Raw genomic sequence first — 13,040 nt, 5'->3', positions numbered from 1 at the left:
GTTGTGGGAGGTGTGGCTTCCCCGCGCTATACACAACACACAACACCCAAATCATGGGGAGAAAGGGTATCAACCATGCGATCTCTCTGTCTAGTTTCCACAAATGAAGTTTTTTGGTTTCCTGGGGGTCCATGTATTGCAAACCGTCTTCAACCAAATGCCGTCCAAATTCCCTAGTCCAAAGGGGGGGAGAAGAAGTGAATTAATGATGCTGGTGATTTCTTAGGCTGCGACCATCTGAGGGTGGTACGGCTGCTGATGGTGATACTGCTGTCCTTCGGCAGGCTGTTGTTGCACAGTCAAGTGCTCTTCGGATGTGGCTGCCTCGTTGCTGTTGTTGGCTCCGTCAACGTCGCCGCTGCTCTGCGGGTTGCTCTCGAGGTGGGCGAGGAGCTGGCGGAGATCTCTGCCGTTGCGGTTGAAGACGGTCAGACACGACGCGCACATGCGCACATAGCACCACTGGCACTTGAAGCGGTCCTCGGTGTCGGCCTTGCCGCAGGTCTGGCAGCTGAGGGCGTAGTTGCGGTTGCGGGTGCGGTCGACGGTGCGGTGGCGGGCGTAGCAGTCGAGCATGCTCTCCTTGATGGGGCGGGCGCTGTACACGATGGACGGGCTGGGCGGCTCCGGGGTGGTGATGGGGAAGAAGGACGCGCGCGGGTCGGCGGGCATGTCTTGCTGCTCCTTCATCTCGCGGTACTCGACGGGTTCCTGGCCCGGTCGCTGGTCCCGGCGCATGTCGCCACCCTGCGCAGCATACTCCCGAGCTGCAGGAAGCCATTGACCCCTCTGCTGCTGTTGGGGTGGCTGCTGCTGCTGCTGATTGGACGAGTTGCGAGCAGGGAACTGGCCCTGTTGCGCCTCCGGGCTGATGGGACTGACGGCGAAGTCTCTGGTGATGGTCGGGGGAGCCTCGCTGTTGGTTGTGGGCGGGTCGATGCGCATCTGCGGGAGGCTTTTTGCATTATGGACGTTGTTGCGGTCCGTTGTGACTGCCTTGCGCGGGACGGGCTGCTGCGGCTGCTGATTCTGCTCGGCAGCGGCGGGCTCCGGGGACGAGGCCGGGGAGATGGGCGAGACGACGGTGTCGACGACGGGCGTCTTGACGTCTTCCTTCTCGTAGTCGGGCGTCGGCAGGCGCTGGGAGGGCGAGAGCGCGGTATCGCTGTGTGAGGCTCCGACGTTCGCGCCGTTGGTCTGATTCTGCCCGCGGACGTGCGAGACCTTCTCGCGCAGTCGCGACGCCTCCTGGCCCATTTCTTCTGTCGGTTCTTGCGTGGAGGGCAGGTTCTGGAGATGAATGGGCCGGATATTCCTGCCGGGGAGCCCGGAAGTAGAGCGAGGGGGGAATTGTTGCTGTTGCTGTGGTTGCTGCTGCGCAGGGGGAGGAGGAGCCGCGGTTGACGATGGTTGCGCGGTGTTTGGTGTAGAAGCAGCAGTCGACCCATGACTTACTGCCAGTTTTAGATCGGGTACCTCTATATTGCGGTCAGATTTTACAGATCTCCTCCTCCAGAGAGGCCTTTGCTGCTGGGACGAGGTGGATGTGAAGCTGGTTGGGCTGTCACCACCGCCAGCCGCTGCCTTTGCCGGAGGATGAGGGCCCTGCTCGCGGGCATAGGCAGGAGACGGCGGCAGGCCTTTGTTGTGTGTGAGGTTTGGTGCGCCGAGGCGGGAGTAGGAAGCCTCATTGTCGACGGATGACACTGAGGTGGGCGTCAAGACCTTTGCCTCTTTTGTTGTCCCCTCATGGTCAGAGGGAAACATCGGGGCCGAGTCTCGCTGGGTTGATGGTGACTTGGCCATGAGGGACTCTCCTGAACTCCTCGAGTACGCCGACAGCAGACTTCCGATAGATCCAGTGGGCGAGTGTTCCTCTGGCTGGGGCTTGGGAGGGGCGACAGGCTTCGTTGCGGCGACTGGGCGGCGGGCTATATGCATCTTGGGGAGCTCTTTCGTCTGAAGGGGAGGTAGAGGCGGAAGAGACTGGTTGAGGGGTTGCGGCGGCGGCAAAGGTTTGTCGGACATGGCGGGCGACTTTGGCGGAGGGGATCGTACTGGGACACGAGGTATCGAGGGAAGTCTCTTTATGACCCTGTCACCGACAGAAGGAGAAGAAGGTTGAACGGGGTCCGGCGGCGGAGATGGAGGGTTGGGTAAAGCTTTTGAGAAACGAGACCTCCCCTTCCTGGAGGAGGAACGGAGGAAGTCCATATGCATGTTGTACGGGGCTCTTTGGCTATAATTGGGATGATTCCGTTCCCCCTTCCCCTATGCTACCTTGCCTCGCCTCTCTCTAGGCCTCTCTGGCTGTGACTGCGGCGTCGGATTTTGCTCTGCGTCTCCCAGATTCTTACCCAATCGGCTGGGGAGGAGAACCAAGCAGGAGGGGGGAATCAAGGAACCAAATTGACCCAGGCAGGCCGGTGGGACTCGACAACGTGGGACGAAGGAGGAAGGACGGAAGGCTATTGGAGCGATGGCGGTTCGGAGTTGAGCACGACGTTCAGTGCCGTAATATGGTGATGCTGGAAGGTTACCAGCATCAAGGGTTTTGAGGAGGAGGTGTGAGGTGTAGTAGTAAGGAGTACGGAGTAGATGACGAGGATTGCGCGACGAGGACAGCAGCAAGTGCCTGCAGGATATGTGGAGGAGGGGAGATGCTAGAGGAAAAGAAACTCGAACGGCGTTCGCAGTAACAGGAGGTCGATGATTGGAACTTGGGACTGGGAGTGGGAGAGAGGGGGGCGAGGATGAGAACAATGACACCAGAGGACGCCGGGGGAGGGGGGTGGAGGGGCGTGTAATTCGGGCCTCAAGTAACAAGTTTAATGCTGGCAGCCACGGAGAACCCTGCTTCAAGGTCTGGGTCAGAACATTTGACTGTCTTTTTTTTTCTCTTCGGTGGTCTCCTTCCCTCGGTTTTCGGACGGTGGATTGAAAAGGATATGATCTGAATGCGCGTAAAAACTGGGTGTAAATGGATGCTAATGGAAGAGACTAAAGTACCTTTTTACACTATTTCGGACCATTTGCACGTCTGCAACGTGTTGGATGCTGTGGCCATGTTGGCACTGGAGCTGTTCTTAGCGTGCAGTGCGTGCCTGTCCAGCTCAGTAAGGATGCGGCGGGATTCCCGTCGTCATTGGCTCCGTCAGATTGGAACCGGCCCCTCCCAGGTGCAGGCTCAGGTGCAGAGCAAGGCCAGCCTCTTTCTGTCTGCAACCTTGAGACTTTCCCATCGGCAGCCCTGCAATTAAGAAAAGAGCTGCACGCCGGAAACTCAGGAACAGGTGCTCCTGGCCCCGGTGCCGAGGCGGGGCTGGGAGGCTGTTCGGGGCTGGTGCAGCACTTTCAATGCACACTCTCACATCGCGCTGTCCATTCGGGGTGCCGATACTGACATCAGCCACCCACTGACAGCACCACCGCCCGCCACGCCACATCGTCGTCCATGAACATCAGACAGCACAGCCAGCCGGGCATCGCATCCCACGGACATCCAGCAACACGTTTCCAGCACCTCCAACACCTCATCAAGCCCCGAAAGCTATTCACTCATGCAAGCCATTCCTGAACGCACCATCCCCTCTCGAAGCAGCCAATACGGCGCGCCCTCTTCTGCGCTCCATGATTCACTTTTCATCTCCAATCTTAATCCTGCGTGCTTCGGCCTCTGTCAACTTCAAGACACTAATAAAAACAGAGAGACACGCTGACTGACAGACATGGATGCAGCAGCAGACGGACAGACAGCAGACAGACTGCCACTGGCAGCCTCTCACTCACCCTCTATCTCTCTACGCACCCCTCCCGTCCGTCAATACTTGGCAGAGACCGGCGGGTGCCAAGTTCCCAGGCTGCTGCCAGCAAGCATTCCCATCTCGATTCTCGATAGGCTGAAACCGCCCGCCGCTAAATAGGAGAAGAGAAAAAAGGGTCTTCCTTGCCGGGCCTGCGTTTAATCACCACGGATCGCATGTCGCAATTGTCAAGAATGCGACTTGTCACGAGTAAACCGTTCGAAATGACCATCTTCAGTCTCTCAAGTCCACAATGCGGTCTAGATGACGCCATGCCGCGGCCAGCCAGCTACCACCGCCAGCATCACCAACTGCATCGTCGAGCAAACAATCCGATGCCTAATTACTCGTCCGAGCCTTGAAGTCGGCTGGCCGGCGTTAATTGACAATGGTCGTTTGCAGCCCGCACGCCAATTTTGGGGGCGCCAGCCATCCGCGTCTCTAGCCCGACGCGCCGCGTAATGATACTGACAACAACGTCGTATTCGATTCGGTTGCTGTCTGCATTTGCACCAGAGCAAGCTCTATCGGATGATTACCCTGATGCACTACCACAGAATGCGGCCTGATGGGCACGAGTATGCAGCCCGAACCACCAAACTACCGTTTGCTGCGTGCGCCTATCGGCCACTGGCCGATTGCAGCCAGCATGCGCAAAATGGCCTGGCCCAGCAGCTTTTCCATGCTGGAATGCGGTAACCAAAGAATGGACCGTTGCAGACCTGGACCTCGCCGCGAACCATTGCAGCTGAACACAGAGGCCGCCTTCCGGCCTGCGGGACGTGGCAGAAGCCAAAGCCGCCTGATGTCTTGGCTGAGCCGTGCTAGGGTTGGAATCGCTTCATTCGTCGACCCTTTGAGCTCTTGCTCTCCTCTTCTGCACTTGCATCTGTCTATCCATCAGCCTAGGGTTCGCCGTCTTCTAGACTCAGATATTGACAGCTGGTCTGCGCTCGCTCGCCGTCGCCGCGCGCCGTTCCAGCAATTTGAGTCAGCCACGGCGGCGAATAGCGATCTGCGCCAGGGAAACCAACCAGATTGCTAGACACCGGGAGCCCTACGAATGTCTGGGTCGATGATGAGGGTCGCATCTCACTTCTCGAGCCCCCCGCCAGGCAAATCCCCGTCCGGCATCAGAAAAACGGGGGGCGGTGCCTTGCCTTGCGGCTCGCTAAGCCCAGCAGCAGACGCCTGCCGAAGCCTGCCCTTCACCCCCTGAGCGAGGAATACGTTTGGAAAGTGAGGTGAAATCCAAGTCTGATGAGCATCGGATCGCCCCTGAGAAGCGCACCGGCACCTGGACGGCCTCACAGATCAGTCAGCGCCGCAAACCGGGCAAATCAGACGTGTGCCTGGCGAAGCTGAGCACGGCAGGGGGCTCGCTGTTTGCATGAACGGGTTTGAGCCATTTGACTTCTCGGTCGTCCAAGTCTCACAAGCATGCCCCGGGCGCGTCCTGGTGGATACATCAGACCGAAGGCGCCGTGCTTTCCCTGCGACCTGTGCATTCACCCACCCCTGAATTCGATGACGACGGAAGGTCGGTTCCCGCCGCCCAGGTACACAAAGTTGGGACGACACGAGAGATGGTAGACGCACCGTCGTTGCACCGATGCCACTATTCAATGCTGAGAGTTCAGAATAAGGGCGGAATATTCTTCATCGCCAGACTGCAGACTTCGCGAGAGTTGCACCGCAGACGAGAAGCAATACCGCGGCATCGTGCCGTTACGGGGTTTGTCCTACTAGGTCAAGCGGCCGTTTGATGAAAGGGACCAACGCTTCCAACCTTGGCACGCAAAGAAAAGAAAAAAAGACGCAGCCCATTCATCAAACCAACAAAGGCCTTGTTGACAAAGTCTGTCGCGAGGATTCGAATCCCAACGCGCTCGAGGGGTGGCATCGCAGCATGCAGCCCGCGCCTCCGGGCACCCGCGTCGCGGAAAATTAATTAACATTGAAATGACTTTTGGACCCCTCGCAAGTGTCGATGGAGCAGCTACGCGACGGTTTGTTTCACACCGGCAGGATTTTTAAGATGAGTTACGATCCGCCCATTCCATCCGTCTCTTTTACCCGCCCCGATGTCAGTCGCCTGCCTTACCCGCTCGCTGACCGATCAATTGATTGACGAGGTGATTGATCATTGAATGCTAGGGGCTGCGGAGAGATTCGGTCGAAGCCCGCGCCTGGCCGAGATCTTTGGAGTTTGGGGGCGTCCTAGTGGACACCAAGGTGATTTTTGATCTCCGGCGCCGTTGGACCGTCGCATTCTCCCACTTTTGCTCTGCCGCGGCCCCTCAGTTCATGGTTTTCGTGGTTAGCTTCGTTTGCCGGTTGCCGCGGACAGAGTTTTTGCTATCCGTTTAGTTGTTGTACAGAGTTCTGCAGAAAGTTCTGCAGGCCGCATCAGCGCCATGACTGAGGCTATCGCGGCATCTGATACTCGTACAAGCTTCATCCGATTTTCCCAGTCTCAGCGTGGACGGACCGGGAGAGAGATGAGATGAGGCACCATATCTCGTTGAGCCGCGGTGCCAGCAAGCACGTGTGTTATCGCATGCATGGCGTCATACCCGATAGGGGGCGGGCCCCGGCTTATCGCGGGCAAGTCTCCGATGAGCGGCCCCGACGAGGGGAGAGCGATACCGTATGCAGCAGCCGGATTAGCAATCTTTGGTAAGGAGACGACGGGGGGAGCGGAGAGATAGTGGTGCAGAATTGAAAAGAGCGGAGATTGGCGATTGTTGCTTTTGTCGAAAACCAGAGGAGGCGGAAGAAGAAGAAGAAAAGTAGTCTTCAATTCTTTTTTTCCAGCATCAATTGACTTCGGCCCCATCTTACAATGACCGGCTTACCGAACGGCGCCTCCGCCCCGTCGGAGACGTCCCCTCTACTGCGCAGCACCGATCCGGAGCCCGTCAACGGTAACGGCAACGGCGCCATTCAAAATGGCGGCGCCGGCCGCGACGACAATCGGGACGGCAACCCCGAGATGGCCAAAAAGATGCACCTCCTGCTCCCGGCCATCGGCATCGGCGTAGGTCTCACTTCTGCCCCGCAGTCTCCCGCGCGACTCGCATGCTCACCCGGGATATACCCAGATCTACCTCTGCGCCGTGGACCAGCTTCTCACCGTAGCCACATACGCCAAGATAGGCAGTGAACTACACGCCTTGAACAACACGAGCTGGCTGGCGACAGCGTACGTACTTCCCTCACTCTCTCTAAGGTGTTTATTGTTGACCGCATCCCAGCTACTTCATCACCCTGACCTCCTTCCAGCCCCTCTACGGCAAGCTCTCAGACATTTTCGGCCGCAAGGAGTGCCTCCTCTTCGCGTACACCGTCTTCGCCCTCGGCTCGCTGGGCTGCGGCCTCGCGCGGACCTTCACGCAGCTGTGCCTCGCGCGCGCCGTCGCCGGCATCGGCGGCGGCGGCATGAACAGCGTCGTCAGCATCCTCATGTCCGACATCGTGCCCCTGCGCGACCGCGGCGTCTGGCAGGGCTACATCAACATCATCTTCGCCGCCGGCACCTCCACCGGCGCCCCGCTCGGCGGCCTGCTCGCCGACTCCGTCGGCTGGCGCTGGTCCTTCATCGGCCAGGTCCCCCTGTGCGTCGCGGCCTTCGCGGCCGTGTATTTCGTCCTCGACCTGCCGCAGACCAGCCACGACCACTGGCGCGAGAAGGTGCGGCGCATCGATTTCCTCGGGGCCGGTTGTCTGGTCGCCGCCGTCGTGGCGCTGCTTGTCGGGCTCGATGCGGGCTCGAACCGCGGGTGGGCGAACGGCGTGACGCTCGCGGGGCTGGCGGCCGCCCCCGTGCTGTTCGGCGTGTTCGTCTTCGTCGAGATGCGCGTCGCGAGCCACCCGTTCGCGCCGGGGCACATCATCTTCGACCGCAGCCTGTTCGCGGGGTACCTCACCAACTTCTTCGGCGTGGCGGGGCACATTGCGAGCATCTTCTTCCTGCCGCTCTTCTTCCAGGCCGTGCAGGGCGCGTCGGCGACGCAGGCGGGCGCGTTCTTGGTGCCCGCGATGATCTTCTCGGTGATTGCGTCGGTGGGCAGCGGCGTGATTATGAAGCGGACGGGGCGGTACTACAAGCTGACGGTGGCGGCGTTCGGGCTGATGTGCGCGGCGCTGGTGCCGGTCGTGGCGGCGCTGTGGGTGAAGTCGACGGCCGGGGTGGTCGGCGGGATGGCGGTGCTGGCGCTCGGCGGCGGGGCGGGGATCACGACGACGCTGGTGGCGCTGCTGTCGAACGCTGCGGTGGAGGACACGGCGGTCGTGGTGGCGTGTTCGTATTTGTTCCGGAGTCTGGGCAGCAGCATCGGCATCAGCGTGTGCTCGGCGGTGCTGCAGCAGGTGTTAAGGACGCAGCTAAGGGTCAGGCTGAGCGACGGGGAGGAGGCGCGGAGGATCGAAGAGAGGGTGAGGGAGAGTCTGGACTATATCCGCGAGCTGGAGCCGGGGGTTCAGGGGGAGGTGAGGGGGAGTTATCAGGTGGCTACGTTGGGGGCCATGGTGCCCATGACGGCGTTTTTGGTGCTTGCTTTCGCGTCGACATTCTTCATCCGGGAGCGGGCCTTGAGTAAGTGAGGGCTGTGTCGGTGGTGGTGGTGGTTGTTGTCGCGACGGGAAGCGGGTGGATGTTCATGATGAATGTTCCCTTCGACCACACAGGGCAGCTGCCAGCTGTTGGGCTCTGTATAAGGCGGGCGTAACATCTCCTGGCGCACTTATAAAACATCGACATGACGTCCAAATTCTCGCTTCTCCCGCAAGAAACATTTGATGAAAACATCAACTGCGAAGCTGAACAGCCCTGTGTAGCAGACTCGAGCCAGAAGAGACCCCTTTTTGCCGTATTTAGAAAACCCGAGACGGCAAGATATAAGCGGTATTACCCGTCGGAACAAATGCTGGACGGAGACAGTGACGACCAACGGATGTAGATCGAGATGCTGCGTCAAGACCTCAGGGCCTTCTTGGCTGGGCAGTGAACCAATCCTATCTGGTGTTATTTTCAAGTCCATGACGGCAGAGTCTTGCCCAATTGCGCTTGGGCGTGCCTGAAGGAGCTCGCCAGGGGCGTTTGTATTTGTACCACTTTCAAACAGCAATAAGTCGGCGTCATTATTTCTACATACCAAGGTACGTAAGCTGTTAGCCCACTCGTGAGATCATCATCTATGGACGACCTTGAGAAGGGTTTTGCGCGCGCAGAAGTATGAGACCGTGTTGGCGTTGACCTGAGAAGTGCATATAAAATTACGGCAGCCAGCTTTTGGAAGCCCACGACCAAATCGTGGAGTCATCGACAGTTTTGAAATTTGCGGGATTGGACATCTCCACTGGCACTTCCAAATTGGCAGGAGACCCGGGGCATCTTTTCCGGTATTGGCTCCGCCTGCTTGGAGGAGTCTCCATGAATACGTGCCCTATCAACCCCAGGACAAAGCCAGTGACGAATGAAAGACGCTCTTCCACGTGTAAGAAGTCGCTGTTGCGAGCTCATGGCCTCAGGACATGTATACATTGGAAGATAGCTAAGCCTCACCTCTTGCGTGGCAACTGGATTTTTCTTGTTCAGCCACTCCTGAAATCTCCATCTCTATGGTGTTATATAACTGCACGGTGACGTTGTTTCTCTCAATAACGGTGTCAATGCGGCGGTTCTGCCCCCTGAAAGCCATGAATCTGCCCTGCCCATAAATGCCTCTCCTCAGATTCAATACCGCTTCTGAAAATCACAGAAGAATTGTGTTCTCAGTGTTAAATTTCAACGGAGATAGATGACTATGATATGCTTCGCGAAATCCGTTCCCTAAAGACAGCATAAACGCTTAAATTGTACTCTCTTTAATAATCTCGTCTCTTTCCCGGATCCGCTTTGAATGATTTGGTGGGTATAAGAAAAAGACGCTGTTAGTTAAGTGACACTCATCTCTCACTTCTAGAGAAAAGAGGCAGAGGGGGGAAGGAGTCTGGCGAGCCGTCAGGGCAGAGTGTCTCTTACTGACCTGCGATTCGAGGATACAGTGAGGACCCGATCATTCTCGCTGGTGAAGAAGCACCACCAAAATTGAATTAGACATCGCAATATATAGGCGAGTGAATTAATGAGCGAAGCCTCTCCCTTTCTTCGTTTTTCTTCTGCACTATCAACATTCTCATCATCTATCGATTCGTAGATCAGCGGGCACGGAGCATCCTCCTGTAAGTGCCATGACTTCGGATGCATCAAGACTCGAAACAATGCATAGGGGCGTCAGTCAGATCAATGAAGAACCATTCCCACTGCAGTATTTCTATAATCGGTTCCCGGCAAGGAAATATTGCATAATGCCGAATTCTTGCGATGGATGAAGTGTCGAGGCTGAACTAGATCACTCAGAGTCAGAGCCATAGTCCACCAAGGAAGGGGTAGCTGGCGGAGCTTTTGCTTGCGTTTGCTTCAGCCCTGGCAGCAACTTGGTCTGCTTCGGATGGCGTTTCGTTTTCATGAGGGCGTTGATGTTGGTATGTCTTGCGGTGTGTGCTTCAATCTGATCCGATACTTCAGCTTCGGACCTCGCATGCAAAGAGAAAGCGCGCCTTGCGTCCTCTTCATCCTTCTGGTCCTCCACCGTCATAGCAGCGTTCTTATCCACAGTGATCCCGTCTCGACGAAGCCTTTCCAGTCGGGCGTTTCGGGCGCGGACTTCGTCCAGCGCATCGGCGACAGCCATGTGCGTCTCGGTTGCGAGGGCTTCTTTTTCGAGATCCCCCAACGTGGGGTTTTCGGTGTTCTCGCGTTTCTCGTGCTCTCGCTCTAGTCGATCTAGACGCTCGTCCGCCGTCTCGTTGGCCACGTCGTCACCTATGCGCCATGGTTCTGTGATACGCTTTGCGCCAGTCTCACAGACATAGTCGCTTGCTTGGGGAACGGTTCTAAGAGTGATTTCTCGCGACTGATGAGACTGGTTAGCAATCTACGCCTTGAAATTCAAGTCAGAGGATGGGGGATGGGGGAAGGGGGACTTACACATCGTGTGCAACGAATGAAGAGGCGGTAGATCTGGATAGCACCCAGGTAATTCCCGTCTAGCGTCAGCTTCCGGGCATTGAACTTGCGCCCCTTTCCGATATACTCGCCGCATGAGGTGCATTGCATCGAAAAGGGTGCCGCCCATCGGACTTGTTGCCCCTCCGGTGCAGCTGCCTCCCCCCTGTGTCGTACCAGTAGCAGCTGGCTAGGGTCGAAGGTGGGCGGATAGTACTTGGAAACAGCTTTGCGTTCTGACATCTTCGGAGCAGATAAGTTTGTGTTGAAGTTGATAGTTGTGAGGGTGATGTTGTGAGCTATCAGATTGAAGATGGTATCGGGGTGTTTGGGAAGAATCCAGTTTCCAGGTGAAGAAGAAGTTGAGGAATAGTTTCTCTGCATAACCATAATATTTCTGTAGTGTTCAACATGCTTCTATTGTAAATATGAAGTTATCTGACAAGGTGCTCAGACGGAGACCTGGATAATATAGATACCTTGGGATCCTTCGATGGATACACCGAAATGGTATTCAACATCTCATATAACATTACCTAGGTCGCATCTACCTTACAGGGTACTCAATGCATGCACTTTCGAAGTTGTCTCGATACTCGCAAAGGTCTTATCAAACCTCGGCATACAAAACTTGGATGGATACTCAGAAAGAGAAAACACATAGCGTCCGCAGAGCGTTTAGTAGGTCGCGAATGTGAAGTCAATAAAAGCGTCCTTTGAGAGCTTCCCTGTTCTCAATTTAAGACAACCAATTCATTTAGCAGACAGATCTTGCTGTGAGAAGTGAGCTAATCGGAATTTTGCACATCGGAGCACCCCCGTTTCGTCATGGAGGATCCGTATCAACATCCGAACCTTCTGTTAGTCTTGGTTGTCATAATTCGCAGCATATTGTGAGTATTCAGTGATGTTTTCGATTCAGTGGGTAAAAACCGTGTACAATGTGTGTTCATGCGGCACTTGTAAGGCTACTTACAACGCAAGGGGAATGCTCGCTCTACTTAAGGCTAGATGTACCATGAAGATTTGCGAGACCTAGGTCACGACATACAATCAAACGGCACTAGAGCCTGTCTGTCTGCGTCCTAACCCTTCATCGTCGTTACCTTGGCCTGTTCTGAAGCCATTTCAGAATTTGGAGACGACGATGTTATGCCAATCAGTTGGCATTGCGCTCAAATCTCATCGTGTGGTCGAAACTAGACCACTTCCCGGTGTATCTCATATAAAAACTGCTGAATGAGAGCTGTGCCATTGATACTTAAAGATCCGAAGTCTGACATCTGAAGTCTCGGGCCTATTGTTTCCCTGGTGGCGCGTTTCATAGAGACGATAAAAGACTGGGATTCTCGTCTGAAAAGCTCGTAACAGCTCTCAAATTCGCCAAAGCAAAGCTTTCAAAACCCCGTCATCTTTCGTTTGTATCTTCCAAGCGACGATAGATGTAAACCAATGGGTTGCTTGGGGAACATTCTGACAGGAGTACACAGCCTCGCCTACCTTAACCGTCAAGAAAGTTCGGGATATGCGACTCTTTCACGCGGCCAAAACTTGTGCCCAATGAGGACACAGGTGTATAGAGTACCAACCATGACTGACGGCGAACGGAGAATGTTCCTATCTCGCTTCACCTCGCTCAGTTGGAATGCGCCGAATTGAGTTCCTCGGAGATCCCCTAATCATACGCGAGACATCTGAATTGCCATGAACAAACTCTTTCGAATTGCTTTGTAGCATACAGTGGGTTGAGGACTCGAGGCAATAAATAGTGAACGCAGTGTCTGTCAATCTGGGGGCATTGGCATTGTCAAAGCCTTCGGATTCTGAGCAAAAGGCGCAAGTGCGGTAGTATATATAACCGTCTCAGTATGATCAGCTACCGGGGGTTAAGAAAATCGCTCTTCTGTCGTTCAGTTGTACATCAGAGTCGGTGAGGAATGGGACGCATTGTCCCTTGGGTATGGGCAGTCTGAGGTCTATGTGATCAATCGGCGGCTCGTCTATCTCAACGTTTCATTTGATCGCTAGGTAATCAATGAGAAGCATTGCGAATGACTAGATAATACTCTGGCAGTGGTGACAGTGAAGGTGGATGAAGACAACTTCGAACACACGTCGAGCGAAGTGTAGACGGGCATGCTGTAAATATGCTCCATTTTGTCACATTCTCTCCCAGCTCATCCAGT

At 55.7% G+C, this 13,040-nt stretch overlaps 3 protein-coding genes across 3 annotated transcripts; 1 reads left to right on the top strand and 2 right to left on the bottom strand.

Annotated features, from left to right (window-relative positions):
• Nucleotides 1-222: 222 nt before the first annotated feature.
• On the bottom strand, nucleotides 223-2,028 carry CGGC5_v007574 (uncharacterized protein; the record flags this gene model as incomplete). Its single annotated transcript, XM_032034264.1, has 1 exon — nucleotides 223-2,028. The coding sequence occupies one exon, from the start codon at nucleotides 2,026-2,028 to the stop codon at nucleotides 223-225; it is 1,806 nt and encodes a 601-aa protein (XP_031886764.1).
• Nucleotides 2,029-6,648: 4,620 nt separating this feature from the next.
• Nucleotides 6,649-8,408, top strand: fnx2 (Vacuolar membrane amino acid uptake transporter fnx2; the record flags this gene model as incomplete). The annotated part of the gene is made up of 3 exons (XM_032034263.1): nucleotides 6,649-6,843; nucleotides 6,908-7,008; nucleotides 7,061-8,408. 3 exons carry the CDS (start codon nucleotides 6,649-6,651, stop codon nucleotides 8,406-8,408), a joined length of 1,644 nt encoding a protein of 547 aa, XP_031886765.1.
• A 1,790-nt stretch (nucleotides 8,409-10,198) lies between these two features.
• Nucleotides 10,199-11,097, bottom strand: CGGC5_v007572 (YJU2 splicing factor-like protein; the record flags this gene model as incomplete). Its single annotated transcript, XM_032034262.1, has 2 exons — nucleotides 10,199-10,762; nucleotides 10,837-11,097. The coding sequence occupies 2 exons, from the start codon at nucleotides 11,095-11,097 to the stop codon at nucleotides 10,199-10,201; spliced, it is 825 nt and encodes a 274-aa protein (XP_031886757.1).
• Nucleotides 11,098-13,040: the final 1,943 nt, after the last annotated feature.

The sequence above is a fragment of the Colletotrichum fructicola genome (genome assembly GCF_000319635.2).
Source record: "Colletotrichum fructicola Nara gc5 chromosome Unknown KSG_Nara_v1_contig04, whole genome shotgun sequence".
In the NCBI taxonomy this organism is placed as follows: Eukaryota; Fungi; Ascomycota; class Sordariomycetes; order Glomerellales; family Glomerellaceae; genus Colletotrichum; species Colletotrichum fructicola.
The sequence above is the reverse complement of the archived record's forward strand: the minus strand, read 5'-3'. Positions and strand labels throughout refer to the sequence as shown.